At 41.6% G+C, this 20608-nt stretch overlaps 1 protein-coding gene across 6 annotated transcripts in view; it reads right to left on the reverse strand.

Annotated features, from left to right (window-relative positions):
- The window catches only part of Ssbp2 (single stranded DNA binding protein 2), a 259155-nt gene extending 238862 nt beyond the window's left edge, over nucleotides 1-20293 (reverse strand). For all 6 annotated transcript variants that reach the window (XM_050153854.1, XM_050153853.1, XM_050153852.1 and 3 more), the window contains exon 1: nucleotides 20149-20293. In XM_050153854.1, the coding sequence (XP_050009811.1) occupies nucleotides 20149-20210 (62 nt within the window). In that variant the 5' untranslated portion in view covers nucleotides 20211-20293. The remainder of the gene's footprint in view (nucleotides 1-20148) is intronic.
- Between the last annotated feature and the right edge of the window lie 315 nt (nucleotides 20294-20608).

Consider the following 20608-nt stretch of genomic DNA (forward strand, 5'->3'; position numbering starts at 1 on the left):
AGTTCACTAAAAATATCATACATTTATCCTTTCTCTTTCTTCGATGAGCACAGATGTAGAGAGATGTCACACTAGCGTGTCCCTGAGATGGAAGTCCTGCCCTCTGAGGTAATCATCATGTCTATCAGCACTTTCAAAACCTCTGACGTCAATAAGCCAACTGAATCTCTGGCAACATTCAGTGGGAATTCTCTTCATGCCAAGTAAGAGGAAAGATTTCCTGGCTACTTCCTAAGTTCTGGGCTAAAATGGCTTGTCTACTTCAAGAATTCCAGCAACCATTTTAATAAGAACCTTAAAAATAGGTCAATTACCTAATCCCAATAGACTTGTAATTGATATAACTGTCTATGACCTCTAAGTTTCAATAACTCCAAAGCAATAACCACATAAATAAGACACTTTTCCTTTCCCTCTTGTTTGCAGATTCTTTGAAAAGATAATATATAATAGTGTGTGTGCATGTGTTGTGTGTGCATATGTGTTTTGGTGTGTGTGTGTGTATGTGTGTCGGTGTGTGTTGGTGTGTGTGCGTTGATGGATGTGTGTTGGTATGTGTGGTGTGTGTGTTGGTGTGTGTATGGAATGTGTATAGTGTGTGTGGTGTGTGTGTTGGTGTGTGTGTCTGTGTGTGTTGGTGTGTGTGTATTGTGTGTTTGTTGGAGTGTGTATGTTGGTGTGTGTTGGTGAGTGTTAGTATGTGTATTGGTGTATGTGTGTTGGTGTGTGTGTGTGTCTGTGTGTGAGCTGGTGTTTTGTTTTACTCATTTTAGTTATATACAGCTTGGAAATGTAATAGGATAAAATCCTGAATGGATAATGGAGAACTTATGTCCTCATCTCAATTATTGGGTCAGGTGAACAAAACCAGCTGTCTCAGCTCTCAAGAGCACTGAAGCACTGGTCTCCAGGACTCCACGCTGGTCCAGAGGATGGTCTTTTAGTCTCTATCTACATCCAGACAAAAACCATCACTGATAGGAACTGGAAATCTGGGCACTTAAAACACCACAAAGTGGAAAGACATACTCAAAACCATAAAATACATGCATTTCAGGAACTGTAAGGAGTAAGAACAATGGCGTGTTACCACCTTGTCTGTGTTGTTTTCTTTATGTGTGTGTGTGTGCTTCTAAATATGAAAACTACAATTTACCATCTTCAAAATAAAGAGGTAAAATTCATGATCCATAAAATACATAAATACTTTCAATATAAAAACATTAAAGGTGAGTGTTCCTAACTGATAAGATAAAGATGACTGATGTTATCTTTGCAATGTGGACCCACAGGCAGTGAAGGGCATTACCGAGCATTCTGCAGTTCCTCTTATTGTGCCATAAACAATATCTTCATTATTTTAAATAAAACTGTCTTGCTTTTATATGTTCAGATTAAGGGGAATCCCACAAACTGAATTTATTCAATGAAGCTCTAAATCGTATCTACCAGAAACAGTTTACTTGCTTTCCTATTCTGTTGCTTTTCACAAGAACGTCCCTTTTTACAATGTATTCAGGACTTGTGGGAGGAATTTAATTATAATTTCAAAAAATTATCTAAAAAACAGAAAATTAAAATGTCAAATTTTTTAAAAACCTGAATCAATAATTTTCTCATCATTAGAAGGGGCTATTAGAAGATAATTCAACTTAAACTCTTCAACTTAAATAATTCCAAAGGATTTAAACTTATAACATTTTAAACACTTATTAAGTATTGTACCCTTTCTTCATCAAGCAAGATAAGTATGTCCAGAATTCATCAATAACAGATAATGTCTAATGTATTATGATCATTTTGATGTTAGTCACAAAATGGAAACCTATCAGTCATAAGCAGGGAAAAAATGAAGGCTCCACTAACCTCAAGATTCTACCGAATGGACAAAATAACGTGGAAGTCACAGCAAAAAGCAAGCATAAAGGAAAACATAGCTCTCCTGTGATATTAAAACAGCTGAAAAATGGGTCCATCTTAGTCACAGTAAGTGAGATCAACAACCAGAAAGACGGTACCTGTAGCAATAAAATTAGCTGACAGTGCTCCCATAAGCCCCAATGACAGCAACGACTTCTGTCTGCATGCAAGCCCCAGATACTAAGTAATACATAATAAAATCTAGCTAAATAGCCATGCATTTTTAGAAAGATATGAAGCCATTCTCTAAAAGAAAGAGGAATCCTTATAGTTACCTGAGGGAAAAAAAATCCCAGTTGTATTAGTAAACAGGCATAAGGATGTCATTTTCTGACTAGATCAACACCCCTTGAGTGTGCTAGGCAGGGATGGCGCACGCCTTTAATCCCAGCACTCAGAGGCAGAGGCAGGCAGATCTCTGTGAGTATGAGACCAGCCTGGCCTACAAGAGCTAGCTCCAGGACAGACACCAAAGCTACAGAGAAACCCTGTCTCGAACAATCAAAGATACATAAATGAAGTAGTAGATGATACAGAAACAAGCTACACCTGCTTCTTTGCCTTTTCTACTGTCTTAAGTACACAGATAAAAACAGGTCAATGGTTAATACGTTCCACCACTTCCATACTGGCAATAACCTAGGGAAATTTAGAGTAGACAATAACAATAACCTTAACTATTTAATGTCTTAAAGAGGTGGCAAACCTAGACTATAATATTCTTCACCTTGGTTAGTCTGCAGTTTGACAGAACTGTCTCCCTCTCTCAAGTCTATTCTAATGACAATGGAGCACTCTAATGAGAAACAACTCAAAGTCACTGGTATTATCAAGAGGACAATCAAAATAAAGAGACTATGCACAACACCGAGAAATGCTGCTATCCTGCATATGAGTTCTCAACCAGCAAAGGAAATGGCTTAGAAAGCCTTGGGAAACCGAGTGGAAATGTCTTCTTCCTCTTAAATGGGACACACACGAGGTGCACAGGGTCAGTGGCTTTGTCACCTCCCTGTCAGTAACTGATTTACTGCTGAGACCAAAATCTTTGTCCTTGGAGGAATGTTTTTCAGATTAATACAGAACCTTATTCAAGAATAAATTTGAGTTGATTTGCACATGTTTTCTATAGTTGATCTTAAGGGAATATAAGCATGCTAAACTAGTTAATATAGAAAACTATGTACATATATGGTTTGCTTAGAATACCAGTGAGTATAAGCTCTGTCTCCTGCTGGAGACATATATAATACACATATTAAATATACTGATACAACTGAACTTATTGCATTTTATAACAATATAAAAAGATAGCCCAAATATTCTCAGCTGCATTTCAAACTTTTAATCAGTCATGGGATATATCAAGCATACATTCTCTACTTAAAACACACAGAACTTTTTCCAACTTGTAACTTACATTTTTTAATTCAAATACTTTCAAATAATAAAACAGTTCTTAGTAAGAAATTGACATTTACCAGTTCTTCACAATGCATTTTATGAAGTTTTATCATATCAGAAAACACATGAGGAAAGAAGCCAACTTCCCATCCCTCTACAGTCCTGTTCCCCTCTCAGCACACCCTACACTAGACAAACGACAACTGCGCCCACCAGTCCACTGTGCCGCGCTAGGACCCATGAGAAGAGCTTGCTCTGTTCAACACTGCAGATTGCGTGCTTCCTGCTTTCAGGGTGGAAAAACACAAACTTGGGGTCCCCTGTCTACTAAAAAACTCCAGAGTAGGCCCCAGACTGGGGAAGGGCGTTCTGAATTAACCCATGGCTTTCCAGAACAAGCTGTGGCTCCTCTCTGAATCTCTCCTACCCTCCCTAAGTGCCCCTCCCTAAGTGCCCCTCCCTAAGTGCCCCTCCCTAAGTGCCCCTCCATGTGACACAGGCCACAGCAGGACTGAACTTTCTGTTTCTTCACAGGATCCGTCTGGCCGCCTCCCAAGCACACACTGTTCCTATGCCAAGTTCACTTCTCACTGCTGGATCCCCACTGCCTTGTACAGTGCCTGGTAAACAGTGAGACCCTGAATAAATATTTAGTGAGTGCAGGAATGGATGGCAGAATTTAAACTTTTTTAACTTTGCTTCTAAAGGAGGTATTTATCGGGAACTGGGAAAATGAACAATGTCCATAAACATTACTGTCTTTTGTCTTCATCCCTTGCACTTTTTCCATTCTGTTCCGGACCATGATAATCTTATTGTTAACTTTTCTTACCTTCTTCCCCTCACTCACACCTTTATTTTATTTGACTTTTTTATTGGGGGAGGAACCTTGTGAAAAGGTTCAGGCTAACCTGAAATCATGCAGCCATGGCTGTTCTTGAACTCTTGATCCTCTAGCCTCCACCTAATGTTGTAAGATTAATATACACTCCCAAAACTAGTCTTAAAATACACCTTTATTAAAAGATGCTTCAGAAAAGCTGGCAGTAGATTCAGAAAAACTGGTTCTTGGACTAGAAAATGTAGCACCTTGGTAGAGTAGGGCCTAACATGTGTAAGGCCCTAGGTTCTCTCCCCAGTACTGCACATAATAATACAATAATTAAGTAGCTCTTGTGAAATTCGTGATTTTAAGAGGGTTTTCATTTCTTTGTCACAGTCCTCTCTTTTGTCAGCCCATTATGTTTCTCTCTGGCTGTGTGCTCAGACTGAAGCAAAATAGTGAAATGATTACACACCTATGTATGAAAAAATGAGACTTTCAGCTGGGCGGTGGTGGCACACACCAGCACTGGGAGACAGAGGTAGGTGGATCACAGTGAGTTTGAGACCAGCCTGACCTACAAAAGTGAGTTCCAGGACAGCCAGAACTGTTATACAGAGAAGCACAGTCTCGAAAAACTTAAAAAAAAAAAAAAGTAAATAAATAAACATGAGACTTTCAGAAAACTATGATCCAAGAACTCAAGCACATACAAGAACCAAGCCTTTTCCATCTTGTGCACCCTTCTGTGGAGTACTCAGTTCTTCATGAGGCCTCACTACATACACAAAATTATCTGTATCAATCATGTTGCATGACAGTAAATATTTTTTAAAAGAGGGTGGATTTTATTCACGGGGCTTTATTCAAGTTGGTTGCTCTGTTTTGTTTTTGTTTTTATTAAACAATACTTCAAAGTTTGCAGGCATGAGTGGAAATCTGAAAACGTGTGATTACTGTCTTCCTTCTTGTTGTGTGATGGAGAAATACAACACATACATCTACTCACTCCAGATAGGGCACCCACAACAGACCAAAGTACAGACAGCACAAAAGTCCAACTTGGTGAACTAATGTACTTTATTGGGATTATTTCCAGAAGCAGAAATGACTCAAAGACAGCTGCATCACCAAGGCCTACTCCAGCATAAATGGCAGCTCACAAAAGCTGAGAAGTTGGAACACAGCCTGCAGGCTGCTCAACAGACTGGAGAGTGTCCTTCCCAAGTGACTCTGAGCAAAACCTCTTGTGGTTTCAGAGTCTTCATAGCAGCTCAGCTTTTATTGCTTACTCTGGCAGGGAGGGATCTAGTGAATCTTCTCTGTTTCAGGGACTTCCTGAAGCTATTTTAAGTTGTATACCTTCCTGGCTAAGGAGCTTCCTACAGGATACAATGTTTTAATCTTGGGAAAAACTGTTACACAATAATGTTCCTTACCTGTATTTCATAAATTAATTTTTCCCATAAAGCATTTGATTTAAACACTGGAAGTCACAGCAAGCAGTTACTAATTTAGTTTTCTTAACTATACCACAATCATTTCCCAATTACCTCTTGGAAATGATCTATTTATTCTAATCTAAGATTCAGAAAGCTTTTAAAAATCAATTGACTAAAAGTTAACAATGTAACCCATCCTAAAATTCATTTTAAAAATTTATACACTGTCACCTTCAATGTCTAGCTACTAAAGGAAAAAAAAATCCACTTACTGGCTTTCTTTCCCATACCCTACAGTGACCCATTATTGTCATTCTTTAATAAAACTTAAAGTACAACAAAGTGGAGCATAGCAATAACAACACCTGTCACAGTTCCCACCAGAAACCACATCAAGTAAGATCAACCCTATCTCCTTGCAGTTAGTCCTTTTCTGCTTGTTCTTTCTCAAGGAAATGCTTTCCACTCCTGACATCTCTGTTTCTTTGCCTCATCTCCACTTCCCAAAATATTAATACTGATTTGGCATGGTTATGCATGTCTACTTTAATCTCAGTACTCAGGAGGCAGAGACAAAGGCAGATAGATCTCTGTGTATTCTTAGTCAGCCAGGCTATATCTACACAGTGAGAGTCTGTCCAACAAGAAAAAGAAAACCCACAACAGGATACCACTGCATCCAGGCTAACTGAGGAGCTTACTCCTTTGGAGCTTTCCTCATTCAGGTCACAGAAGGTCCAGTCCTGTTTAACATCTTACTGTCGCTTCTAGATCTGGCCAACTTAGCCCACACGTCCCTTCTGGAAATTCCCCTCTCTTGACATGTGATGCCAAGTTTTCCAAGGTCCCCTCATTCTATTTGCTGATCTTGTTCATTCTAAATCTCAATCTCTCAATCTACCTGACTTTTAAATATTCTCCATGGCTTATCTTCAATTTCCCCTTTCCCCTCCACATTCCCCCAAGAAAGCATTCCCTTTCTCCTGTCTTCAAATGATAAATAACAGAAGGACACCCAGGCCCTAGAAAAGGCCCAAAACTAACCTACGCTGGTAGAAGTCGAGCAGGGCAAGACATACATGATGTTTCTGAGCTTTTTTCTTCATATGGGTGCTTACTACACTTGTATGTTGTTGGTAAAACTTCATCAAGCTATACACTAAAGATAAATTCATATTTCTGTATGAATTTCATACTCCATGAAGTCACTGTTAAGAGAATAAGCTAAACCTGGACATGGAGCTAAACCAACTCTGTCAAGCTGACCATCCCCCAACTAGACCACCCTTGCCCGTTAGTACACAGTAACTTTTCTCAGAGCTCGCCTACAACTTCTGCCTACACATCACAGTGCTTGCTCCCGGGGTGGTAACTGCTGATAGTGAACCCTCTGAAGAATGAGTGGGCAGAGACGACTGAACTAACTGGTGTGACTTAGGAATGTTCAACTGAGGCTAACACAGAACAAATGGTGCACTTCTGTTTTTAATAGATAAAGAAATAGATAATAGAAAGCAGGACTAATGCAACTCCCATCTCACAACACACAAAAATATATACTCAGAGACATTTTTAAGCTAATTTTAAATGCTACTTTGGTAGAAATGACTTTTGAAGCTCTATTTCCTTAAGACTGTTCTACACAAAGAACTGGGAGGCTTGGTTCCAGAGTTAAAAACATAATCAAAGCCTGAATATTGTGTTGTTTGCTTCCCTTGTCTCCTGAGATCACTGGAGCTTCCACCCTTCCACAGACCTGGGAGGCTTATCGCTACGGACTGTGCATCACCGAAATTGCTTGACCTCTGGCACCAGAGGAGAGCAGCAGCAGCAGCCCCAAGGCTCCTCCCTGCTAGGCTGACAGTGGCAATGGTCCTTGTCAGAGCACAGCTCCGGGAGGCTGGCCTTTCCAGAGACCATAGCTCTCCCTAGATTCCGCTAACTGTTCTGACTGAGGCACTAAACTCTTTCTAATAGCTGGACTGCCCCCCTCCAGGTTTTAATCCTGAACATATCTTCATTCAACACTTTAGAGTATCCCTCTGAGGAAGCCACAGTGCTGGGCCCAACACTAACACAGGAACAGCTAGTCAGCTGTCATTGTCACAGCACCTGCTGTGTTATCAGTTTTCATATGGATGATATCACTGCTTTAAAGAACGGCCTCAAGATCTTTTAATGTTTCTGGAAAAACTTGCCTATATCCTCCCCATCTTTCTGGCCCTGAATACAATTCACATAACTTACTCAATACAATCTGAATTCAAAATGAATTAGCAAGGTTTCCCCAAAATGAACTGAGTACTGCATATTATGTATATATTTGTGTGTGACGGGTATTTTATGACAGGCATCAAGTTTTTCCATGACAATTTTAAATGAAGGAATAATAATATCAATCATTAAGTTTAATTCAGGGTTTAAAAATGTATACTGAAACACTGCAGTAGTTTCCTATTAACTGCTTTACTTTAAATGATCTGATATAATGTAATCATCTCATAATTTTAATCTAGTCATAAGCAACAAAGAGTACATAATGAAAAAAACAACAAAGGAATTGTTTTTATTCATTCTAGTAGCCATTTCCAGAGAAATTGTTGGTAATAGACTTCAGTATGGTTGTAATACTTCTGGACCACGTGGGCCTTTCCAGAAGCTCTTGTTCAAAAGCAAACAAGTAAACATATCAGCAGGACACAAGTTCATTGGGAGAGACAACAGATAAAGGAAACTCATAACTACAGGTGGGTATTTTTTTCTAGTTATTATATTTTCCTATTTTTTTGTGATTCCAAAGTTTACCAAGAAAAGTCACTTAAACAGTTAATTTGTCAGTGCTACACAAAGAATGAAGCCTGAGCGCCTAATGAGTATCTTCCTTTTTATAAGCATTATATCCAAGATGGTAAGCCTCAGATATCAGCTAAAGAATATGAGTCTATCCAGCCTTTTAGCAGGTGTAAATTGCTTCTAATCTTCCTTCAACCTCTCCTGTATTTTCTGTTAGTTCCCATTCCAACTAAAAATCATGGCTGTATATCAACAGAACAACCCAAGCATTCTCCTGCTTCCCACCCCAACCCCGTATCACTCACATTCATGTTTCCCCTCTCCTGAATCAAACAAAGAAACACACAGAGTAATAATGGTTAAAATGAGCACCACAGTCTGGACACAGGGTGCACAATTCCCCGAGTTTCCTCAGATGGCATTTCCTCTCTGAAATTCAGTCTCCCCATCATAAAATCAGAAATATATTACTGTATAAGCTGCTGTAATGATTAAACAAGAAGCCAAATACAAATACTGTTGACTCTGTTTACTGAAGCTCCTGGAATAGTCATATTCTTAAAGACAGAAAGATAGACAGTGGTTGCCAGATGCTGAGAGGAAAGGCGAGTGGGAAGCTATTGTTTCACCATCACAAAGTTTCAGCTTGGGATGATGAAAAAGTTCTGAAAATGAGGCAGGGGTTGCACAACATGAAGATGATTAATGACACCAAGTGGCATACCAAAACTAGTTAAAATGGTAGATTTTATGTTATACATATTTAACTATAGTAAAGGAGAATATTGATCATTTATATTGGAAGACTTTCTCTTCCTTTTTTAGAGAGGGTATCTGTTATATTTTGATCATGAAATGTTTCTGCAGGCTTGTGTGTCGAACACTTGGTCAGCAGCTGGTGGCACTGTTCGAGTTACTTCTGAAACCTTAGGAAGTGGAGCCTACTGAAGAAGGAGGTAGATTGAGTGCACCTTAAAACATGATACCTAATACCCAAGCCCTCCCCACCCTCCTTCCTTTCCAACCCAAGTTAAGAACCTTCTCCACTTGAGTCTGAGCCTAACTGCAAAGGGTCAAGTAACCCTGGCCTGAATCCCCCAAACAATGAATAAAGTTAATCTTCATTCCCCTTAAAAAGCTAACACAGTACGAAGAGGGGAGAGGAGAACTTCTCCTTCCCTACCCCTATTTTAACTCTCCAGAAAACAGACAAATGAATGGGTAAGAGTTCAGATAAAAACTGCCTTGCCTTCATAAATTAGAAATCCAAAACTTAGCAGATATAGTACACACACCTATGATTCCTAACTTTGAGATGCTAACACAGAAAAAACACTGGATTCAAGTCTAGCCTGAGTCATATGGCAATGCCCTATCTCAGAAAACAAAAACATACAAGGTCAAAGCTACCCTGAATCCTGCATCCAACATTCCATTTATGTAAGAACAGCATTAAAAACTTCAAATAAAAATCAGATTTGTGGGTTTCCGTAGATACTCCACAAATATCACAGGTTGTTTACCAAGGCTATTCCCAGAGAATGAAGAAGTCGAGCTAGTGCCCACTAGAGTGTCACCCTCCTGCCTAGCATCGTAGTGCCACCAGCTGAGCAAAGTGATCGTCAGTATTATTCAGCTACAACCCCACAACCACAACACAGCCCTGCCTGTAGGATGTACTGACGCAACAGTAGCACAAAAGCTATGAAGTAACGCAGCACCTTCTGATTGGGCTCAAGACCCATTCCATGAGATGGACCCCACATCTGACCTGCTAAAGTGACCAAAAACTGAGATAATATAGGTCATAGGCTTGGGGAAACACCTGACACTATTACTCTCCTAAAGGTAAAGCAATAAAGGTAACTCCTAATGAAATACTGCTATATCCAGGCATCAGTGCATCAGAGAAACTTTTTCTTGGAGTGGATGGTAATTAATATTGAGCCCCACAATTTGACAATGTGCACAAAGAAAGAATCTTTGGAGTCGTCAGCTCTCAGTGGGCTGTCTTTATCAAACTCCTCTCCCCGGACTCAGGGATCTATCCAGAAGAGGAGGCAGAGGTGGTAGGTGATACCAAAGAAACCGCATCTTCTAGATACAACAGCACCAATACACATAACTCACAGAGACGGTGGCGGCATGCACAGGACCTGAACAGGTTCAAACCAGACAGAATCCCAGTGCGAAGAAGAGAAAACACACACAAAGTCCCACCACTAACCAAGAAGCTATTTGGAGTTGATACCTACTAGCAAAGAGAAAAATCACTTCTCCAAGAGTATATAACTGGGTATATTTGAACCAAGCTGCAGGGGAAGCCCCATATCCAGGAATAGTTGTCCTATATAAAATAGACTATTTTGTTTTGTATGTGTATACTTTTTGTTTGGTTTTGGTTTTTTGTCTTACTTTTTTTTTGTTTGTTTGTTTAGGGTTTCAAGGTTTTGTTGCTTATGCTTTCTGAGAGAGAGTGAAAGTGAAGTTGGGTGGATAGGGAGGTGGGGAGGTGGGGAGGATCTGGAGGAGTTAAGGGATGAAAAGAGCATGATCAAAATATATATGTAAAAATTATTTTTTAAGTAAAATTAAATCAGATTTGTTCATTTAATTCATGACATGGTCCTTTGGGTATTATGTCACTGTACAAAATCATGTTTAGCATACTTTAACAATATGTATTTTTCTTTTAATCAAAGTACTTGTAACTCACATCTTAAATAAACTCATAACTAACATCTAATCTATGATACTCTAATGAATCAAATTGATAGCTGAACCTTCATTCATCTCCCAATCAAAGGGCCAGCTAACTTCTAGGGAAAGGAAGCAAACATTCAAATTATGGCTCAGATTGTGCATGCTAGTTAAAAAATAAAAATATATCTTTTTAAATGTGGCTTAGCTCTGCCACACATTACTTGTATTATCCTAGCTAAACTAATTTTCACTTATAAACCTTGACAATCAATGGAAATTTTTAAAAGTATATTAGAATACTTGAAAAATATGAAACACAACTTTACTTATATTAAATATTTATTGCATAGGTTGTCAAACTTTCTATGAAAATATTTACACATATTCATTTTATATATAGGTAATATTCCCAGCTCTGAAATTCAGAAAAAGACTACTTTAAGCCTACATGTTTTTAATCTTTAGAAATTATATAATTCTAGTATCAAACACTGAAAGTATTGGGGGGAATATGAGCTAGATATAACGGCACACTAGTGGTGTATATGAAATTGACTGCATCTTTACTATGTCACAAATATAATAACACAAGCACTGTACTAAGCAAGCAGTGGGAATGCATCAATGAACAAGTCATCTTGTCCTCGTGTCCAATATAACTGAGAAATGAGACAGCAAACCAAACAGAAGACATGTAATTAATTTTGAAGCAAAAATGGTCAATGAGGGTTATTAGAAAATCATCCAAACTTATCTGGAAGGTTAGAAGTAAGTGTTCCAACTATACCATCTGTTGTTAATCCAACAGCTCTAAGAGTTCATTAACCTATGTCTTTTTGTGTATGTGTGATGGTATATGTGTACATGGGGTGTTGTGCTATGTGTGTATGTACACATGTAAATGTGGCAGCTGGAGAACGAACTCAGTGCCATTCCTCAGGGGGCGCTGTCTACCTTGTTTTGCGGCATGGTTACTGACTGTAGGCTAGGCCGGTAGGCCAGAGAGATCAAAGATCTGAGTGTCTCTGCCTCCCAGTAGGGGGCTATAAGCACATCACCAAAGCCTACTTTTTTCCATGAGTACTGGGACATGACTTGGGGCCCCACATTACAGGGTAGACTTCAGACTGAGCTCTTCCTCTCAGCAGCATCATTGTAAAAGCTTTACTGTTCTCTAGGAACAACTCTACCCCCAGGGCTTAGAGATCCTCACCCTACCACCTAGGAAGGCTGCATACCAACTGAATTCACACCCCAGTTCCTCAGCAATAATAGAAAATCAGATAAGTGTAGTTTTTACCCCTACCTTCCCTCCTGTTTTACATGTTGCTGAACAATTATCCAGAGATATTTCCTTAATGATAGTTCAGACCTGCCTGAAAACCCCCTGCCCTCACTGTACCTTTTAGTATTAATTACTCAGGTCTCTGTCTAAATGTCTTCTTCTCCAAGAAGCTTCCTCTGTGGCTGCCTAATCTAATACAGCTTTCCGGTCATTCTCTATTACCACCCCATATTTTATTACTTTTATGGCCAATATAACTGTCCAAAAATTGCCTAGTACATTTGTTTATTTACTTATTAGTACATATTACTGCAACAAACGTCACGCGTCCGTGAGAGCAAGTCTCATTTTATCCTCTCCATCAGCCTGAGTCCTCCCTGCTGCCTAGGCCGTCAGGGCGAAAGCAGGGATGTTTCTAGCTCAGAATGAATAATGACTGGTTTTAAGCCAGTTACGGCAAGACTATTATCTTTGTCAGCAACTGGTTTCTGGTAAGGCACTACAGAGCCTCCCAATTCACGAAGGTGCTTCCTTCATTCTCGATGAAACGTACAGGAAAAATCTTACCTTCTCCCGTCTTTCACTTTTTATAAGAAGTAATGCTGGGCACCTACGACAAACCTGTTACAACCATGACAGGAGCACTAGAGGGGCGGCAGAGAAGCTGATCCTCAACTGTCGTGTAAGGACTACTTCAGATGCTGTGGGAGAGGGGGCTAATTTTTAAGCCAGATTAATTAACCCATGTTCTATGCCATTTTGATACTTAGAGCCAAAGACATTGTAAACTGTTAAATTTCTTTTGTTTCATTAAGAGGTACCACAAAGCCTATGGGATTTCAGAAGGGTAAATGAAGTAATATAAGGGCCAAATGCGAGCAAAATACTCAAATAAGAAAGAGGACTGCAGTTTTTGTTACTATTAAGCAGCAGCTTCCTAAGACAAAACTGCAAATGGTCTGTATTCTGGTTTTGCAGAAAACACTTTAATTTTTATGTAAGATAACGTGCTACACAGTAATTCATTTATTTAGACTTGGGCAATCCATAAAGTAGCTTTTGGGTTTTTTAACCTCAGATTTGAAGTAGGTAAAGTAGATAACAGGCAGGAATCAGGTCACTTACAAAGCGGCCTTGAGCTTCAGAGGCCACTCTTTCTGGGCGCCAACTCTTGAACTTAAATGGACAACTTTCATATGCTAGTCTTCCCTTTCTTCACAAGTATTTCATTTGTACTTTAATGTGACTTGATTTTTATAATGAATTAAAATTAAAATGTAATAGTAATTAAAACTATACTCTTAAATAACCACTGGTATAAAAACATTTAAAATTAGAAAAACAGTGCCATGTTTCAGTTTCTACAGTTTAGACAATGCTGAACTCTTTCTTATAGCATGCCTATAAAGTAAAAATGATAGACTACCAAAATAATCCTTTGTCCGGATCATTGGTTCAAGCTCACTGTAACTCGATGTAAAATGTCATAATGGTTCATCATTGGATGGTGGACTCCTGAATGAAATATAATCATCAGAGTTCTTACGGTAAAATACGAGTTCCATCATTACCAGAAAATGATACCAACTCATGTCTGTTTTTAAAAGGTGAAGGAAGGGCTAGGAAGATGAAATACAGATGACAAAGGAGCAGACAGGTGACGAACAGGTGATGTCCCGGCACTCCATCAGGACTGCCTCGACCAGTTCAGAAAAATGTCTGCTCTTGTGCCTATCTGAAAATATGAATACCTCCACTACTGAGAATCCTCTAGCCATTAACTTACTCTGACCAAAATACTACTCATCCATCATGGCCAACACCAAATCTAAAACCTTCCTGGAAAAACTTTCTTCTTGCTTTTGTGACCCACAGTGCCGGCTTTGCAAGGGCCCTCACACAACTCCTCAGACTGACAGCTGGGGAAGACAGGAGAGCTGCTAAGGGACCATGGAGGCCGCCATCTTTACCCTGCCTACCTTTTAGTGTGTATGCAGTTTACGTGCAGCAGTCAAGAGGCTCTCCATCATGCAGTTAAGTAACATGTTTTATACAAATAGCCATTATGCATACAAAAATACATACAAAATCTGATAAGCACTCTTAAAATGTGAGTATTTTCCATTAATTTTATTGGAAAATTATCTTCCAAAATTAACAAATACATATAATTCCATTAATCAAAAGTTTTAAGTCGATTTTAAAAAAAAAAAAAATATGGCCTTGATAAATTTAAATGCTTGGCATATGTTTACCAAGGGTTAACCGCCAGTAAACAATGTCACCAGCACACAAATACTTAATGCCTTTCTCACAATGGTATCAAAGCAACATGTCACAGTAGTAGAGAATATCCCAATGTATGCCAAAACACAACTATAACTATGCATGCTTTCAAACTGCATTGCCTCAAAACAGTTTTACAGCTCTCAAGTTGGTCCTGATCCTATGTTCCAACACTGATACACGGTTATGATCTCCATGCTTCTAAAAAGGAAGACTCTCAATTCAAATTACACTTGGAACTGTAAACTACAGGGGTGTACTAGAAACCAGCCTATGCCTGGGCATCCGGTCCCTGTTCCAGAACGTGGTCTACTTTTAAACAACTCAAGTCTGTCTTCCAGTAGCAACCAGAGATGTAAGCCACGTTTGGTGCACCATGATAGACTAAAATTTAATGATCTTTCTCTTCATCCTGAATTGGTTTTATGGGCAAAGTGGCTTTGCAAGTATGAAAATAATCCTTTTACATTTTTAAATAGCTCCCAAAGTATACAGTATTTATAATACTATTCCTAAGAATAATAAATCTCTGCATAAAATACTAAAATTTGTCAGACATGGTGGAGCACGTCTTTAATCCCATCACTTGGGATGCAGAGGCAAGGGAATTTCTAAGTTTGACGTCAGCCTGATCTACCCAGCAAGTGGGCCAGCCAAAGTTAATACGAGATCTTGTAACTGACTTTCAACTTCTTTCTTAAGGGTCATTCCTTTCAAAATCAGGGTAGCAGGGGGAGGGGGATTTTTATTCTTTTCCTAAAATAAAAGCCATCAATCAAAAGAAAAACTTCTCCAAGCTAAGATGACATTTCAAATCCAAATTGGTGAATATTTTAGAGAAAACATGCTGGAAATTGAGAAGAGAAGCAGTATCTCTTGTTCCCATGAAGATCTCTCATTGGCCCTAGAAACCCTGTGGGCTAGGATGTCACCAGTGGAGGGTGTGTGCTTTGCCTATACAAGGCCATAAATTCGACTCCCAGTCTCCCTCCCCAAAACACATAAACTAAAAATCTTTAGTTGTGTATCAACTGCTCATCAAACAAGTTTCTAAAGAGATCTGTATTAGTTCGCCTACCAAATTTTCTTCAGGAAAAAAAAAAGAGACGACTTGCAATTTTTGTTTGGTGGGAATGCTTTAATGACGAAAGAGAGAACAAGGTGACAGGCAGCAGGTACTAGGAAAACTCAAGCTCAGTAGCACGCAAATCGTTTTCAGGTTGTAGCCACTTAAAAGGAGGCACATAGGAAGTGGTGTTCAGAACTGTCAACTATAAAAGCGAGTCTCTAAACAAAGTTATTTTAAGTGTCCCATGTTATAATTTAATTTCTAAGTCTAATGACTACTTTACAAATGCACTGTTTACTATGGCCTCCCATGCTCATCTTCAATTCCCTGCAAGTTCTTCTTGCAGTATCTTCACACGATGGTAACAAAGTAGGAGCTGAGGATGTAGCTCCATTGGCAGATTGCCTGCCTAGCCCTGGTACAATCCCACAGAAAAATAGGTGTGGTAGGACACACCTATAATTCCAGTACTCGTGGAGGCTGGAGGGTGAGAAGTTCAAGGTCAACCTGAACTTCTAAGGATTTTGAAGTAAGGAATTTGAGGCTAGACTCGGCTACATGAGCCCCTACCTCAAAAAGCAACAACAAAAAAAAAAACTATCAGTATTCATAGGCTCATCACTAGTTCCTTGGTAGTGTGGTTTAAAGTTCAACACATCTCATATAGAAACTGCTTACAACTGTTGTATTTAATTTAAAATAATGATCAAACAAAATTTCTAGAAAGAAAATCTGAAAAAGGATTCTTCTTTACTTAGGTCTCCAACTTCCATCCCTAAATTTCCTGTGTCTTCTCCCAGACCACATGCACATATGCAACCTGACAATGTGGAAGCTGTAGGAACAAGGGTGCAGCAATGGTTAAGACTGCATAGCTGACCAAATCTCGATTCTGTCCTAGCTGATTATGTAACTCTGTTTCCTAAATCGGAGACGGCCTCCCAGACAGTGAAGGGAACCTGGTCACTGAATGTGTGTCTTTCAGTTTCAGTAACTAGTGCCAAAGTTGGAGGAATCTTTGTTCCAAACACAGCTTTTCGATTTTTTTAATAACCTTATCCCTGAGTAGTTACTTAATCAGATAGGGATTCTGTCTTGTTTTGTCAGCGGAGGAGGGAAAAACAACCTATACATCAGAATTAATGGCAGAATGAGAAGAAATGAGAACGAAGAGAAAATAAACATGAAACTCTTAACACAGTGATGGCACACACAATGGCAAAAAGCAACAGTTACTACTGTATTCTTGTTTGGGGATATTCTTGAAATAAAACTAGGCTAATAGAATATGGAAGTCAACCTTGTGTGTCCTTATGTGAAACTCTTCCCACTGGAAGGATTCCTGTGAGTCTGACAAGAAGTTGGTATTTCAGTATTCGATGGCAGGGTTCTTAACGTCAAAGACAGCTTAGAGAAGAAATTAAAAACTACTGTCCCTTACTCAAAAGAAACGTACATTACAGGGAAAGTTAAATATAAATAACTAATTACATAATTATTTAATTATCATTTTGGTCAGTGCTATAAGGAAAGTACTAAAGCCACTGGCAATAATAATCTAACAGGGTCAGAATTAAAATTCCTATGTAAACATCCCACTTTCCTCCGGGGCGGCTCAATCAATTAAATCTATTGCAAACCTTTGAATAGGCTTGACCCGTTTGTTTGGTAAAACAACAAAATACACAATTAATCTGACTGTAGCCAATTTTCTGATCAAAACTAAAAAACAAAATTTTAGAAACTGTGCAAGCCACAAATTATTTTCAAGTACTTCATATAGTGGCTTGTTACTGCAAGAGAAAGCAAAGACTTGATACAGGTAAGTGCTTATCAGCTCTCCACTATGAAGCTGTGTGAGAAAACATAGCTCTTAATTATAAAGCTAGTATGTTTACTTCATGTTTGCCATTATTCACAACTCATTTTCAGGATAGTTTTATAAAAATGAAATACAAATTATTTGTGATTTTTAAGACTGGAACGGTCTTAAGTTGCTTACTAGAGAATTCTTTATCCCTCAATTACCTCTTAAAATCTACCACTTTTAAAAATTAAAAACAAAAGTCTGCTGCCATTCCTTTAACGACAGCTTCAAGTTTCCTATCTTCTGAAATCAGTAAACACAGAGACAATAGTGATTAGATCAACTCTCCCATTAAAATATTTATTCTGTAAGAATGGGATATTCTTCAATGTTTGTCTTATATCTGCTAAAATTTGACGCAGAAAAAAGATGAGCCCAGAACAGCCACTGTCAGTTCTCCAAAGGGGGCCTTTTCAGCTAACTAATACATAAGCAAAGACAGTTAAGAATTCCTATTGCCAATTGTAATAAATGGAAGAAATATATTTAAATCAAACAGCACCATCTAGCAGAGCCCTCATTACTTTGCTCCTAAGAGTTGATGTTACTTGTTCGGTTTGACGATCTGAGAGCAAGAGTGGCAATAGCTTGTTTTTCTGACAGAATCACAGAATTGACACCGGGAAAGACCGAACATACCCAGTCTAACTTCCTCGTTGTCTCAGCACTAAACAATTTTATTTTTTTTTTAATTCATGAGACTATAGAATCGACTCAGCTGATTATCAGCCATTCCTGGGAGTCCAGCTAAAACCCAAATTATTTTAATACCAAATTTAATAGCATACTCCCAATAAGATTGTGTTTTCAATACATCACAATTCCTCCACTCCCCATAATGTGAAATCCAGGTACTTTACAATCAAAGCATCCTCCTTCAGATGTTTTTTATCAGATATAGTACAGCCACAGAAATGATTAATAAGCACAAACTAGTATTTTAGAACTCCAAGTCCAGTAAACTGGCAATAATTCTACGTATTTTATATACTCCTTGTCACAGCAAGATCTTAAAAATAGCAGGGGTGGAGGGAGCAATAGCATCTCTCCATTAATTTTTTTTGTTGTGTTTTGTTTTCCTACATCAAGGCCTGCCACCTCTAAATCCTGTGGGAATTATGTGTGTTGCTGCCAACGCGAAGATTAGAAAATGTTCCCATCCCTAGGGCACAACAAACTTTCAAGGGTAAGACTAACTGCCTAAAGCAAGGAGGGAAACTCGGTAGCCTACACATTAGATTTTTATTTGTGAAGCTATTTTTGTGTGCCAGGGACCCAAAGTACCTCCGAGAAGGACTCTTGTTTCCTCCAGCCTGAAGCCCCTCAATAAGACGGTGTGTTCAATGACAAGGATAAGCCTGACCCTGAGAGCAGACCCACTTACAGGGAATCAGTCTGAACATCTGCACATAGGAAAAGGGGGGAGGGCTCTTCCTCAGTGTCACAGTCACTATTCGCTCTCATTTTAGTAACAACCAAATCGCCGTTACAAGTACACAAGAATAGCAGCCAACAAGCCTGCTTCGCAGCGTGCCGCGACCGTGGCACCCCGGCTCTCCCGCGTCCTCCCGGCTCCCACCGAAGTTCCCACCTGTATCTCCCACGACCCAGCCAAGCGGCTCGCGCCCAGCATCTCTGCCGCAGCCCCCTTTCCTCCCCGCGCCGCGTCCACGCCGCGGACAGCCCTCCTCGCGGCGCCGCCACGGCCCACGGGACCGGCCCTCCGCGCCCGCGGCCACCGCCCCCAGGGACACAGCAAGTCTCAAAAAAGTTCTGGGGCCGCCGCCGAGCCGGTGTGCCGCGAGAGGCAGGAGCGCCAAGCTCCCGCGGCCGACCCCGCGCGGGCCGGCACACTTTCTCCCTCCGGGAACTCGGCGCCCCCACTCGCAAACTTCCCTCGCCGCCCCGCTCGCCCGCCCCCCCCCCCCCCCCTTTCTCCCTCCGGGAACTCGGCGCCCCCACTCGCAAACTTCCCTCGCCGCCCCGCTCGCCCGCCCCGCCGGCCTGCGCCGGGAGAACCCGCGGACACGCGTCCCCCAGCCCGCCCGGCCCACGCCCGCACTTGCCCTCCGCGCCCCGCGGGGCCCCGCTTCCGCCCGCCGCGCGCCCGGCCCGCCGCCCTCTCCTCGCCCCACGCTCGGGGGGCCCCCCGCCGGACCCCGGCACCCGCAGCCCGCGCCCCCCGCCCCAGCCCGCCGCGCGCAGCGGCCCGGCCGTCCTGGACCGCAGCTCCAAAGTTACTTTGCGAGGAGGTGAAGCCGCGGGTGGTTCCCCTCAGCCACCCAAAACAAGTTTCCATCCCCGCCGCCGCCCCCCGCCACGCGCGTCCCTCCCGCCGCCCGCGGCCACCCGCCGGGGGCTCCCCGTGGAGCCGGCCGCTCCCCCGAGCCTCGCGCCCCCGCCCCGCGCCTCCCCCTGCCACCCACCCACCCCCCCGGGCTCCCCCCTTCTCCCCGGCGGGGCGGCCGTGTGGCTGCGGCTCCCGGAGAGTGCGAGTGCGTGCGCGAGTGTGCGCGCGTGCGAAGGCGGAGGTGGCTGCGGCGCGGAGACACTCACTTCTCCCGGGCCTGGCTGTCGGACGGGACGGCGCTGCTGTTACTCTTGCCTTTGCCGTACATGCTTGTGCCGAGAGCAGCTCCCACTGTCACGCACCTGTCAACCCATCACAGCCTCCCCGGGAACAGCCCCGTCCCCATGGCGACCCACGCAGCCACCCCCACCATTGGCCACCCCACGCCGGAGCTCCGCCCTCCTCGCCCTGGCAACGCGCGAGACTGACAGGCCTCCCCCTCCCTCCGGCCTGCCGGAGCGCGCGGCGGCGGCTGGGCCTTCGCGGCAGTCTCCTCCCTCCTTCCCTCCCTCGCCGGCTCCCGCCCTCCCTCCTTCCCTCTCCGCCGCGCTCCCCCCCCCTCCCGCTCTCCTTCTCCCTCCCCCTCCGAACTCGGGCGCTAGGGGGGAATTAGAAACTGCTCTAGAAGGATTTTAAACAACTGGCTGTTCCCTCCGCCGCCGCCCC

The sequence above is a fragment of the Alexandromys fortis genome, unplaced genomic scaffold (genome assembly GCF_014885135.2).
Source record: "Alexandromys fortis isolate MF-2015 unplaced genomic scaffold, M_Fortis_MF-2015_v1.1 scaffold_79, whole genome shotgun sequence".
Classification (NCBI taxonomy): Eukaryota; Metazoa; Chordata; class Mammalia; order Rodentia; family Cricetidae; genus Alexandromys; species Alexandromys fortis.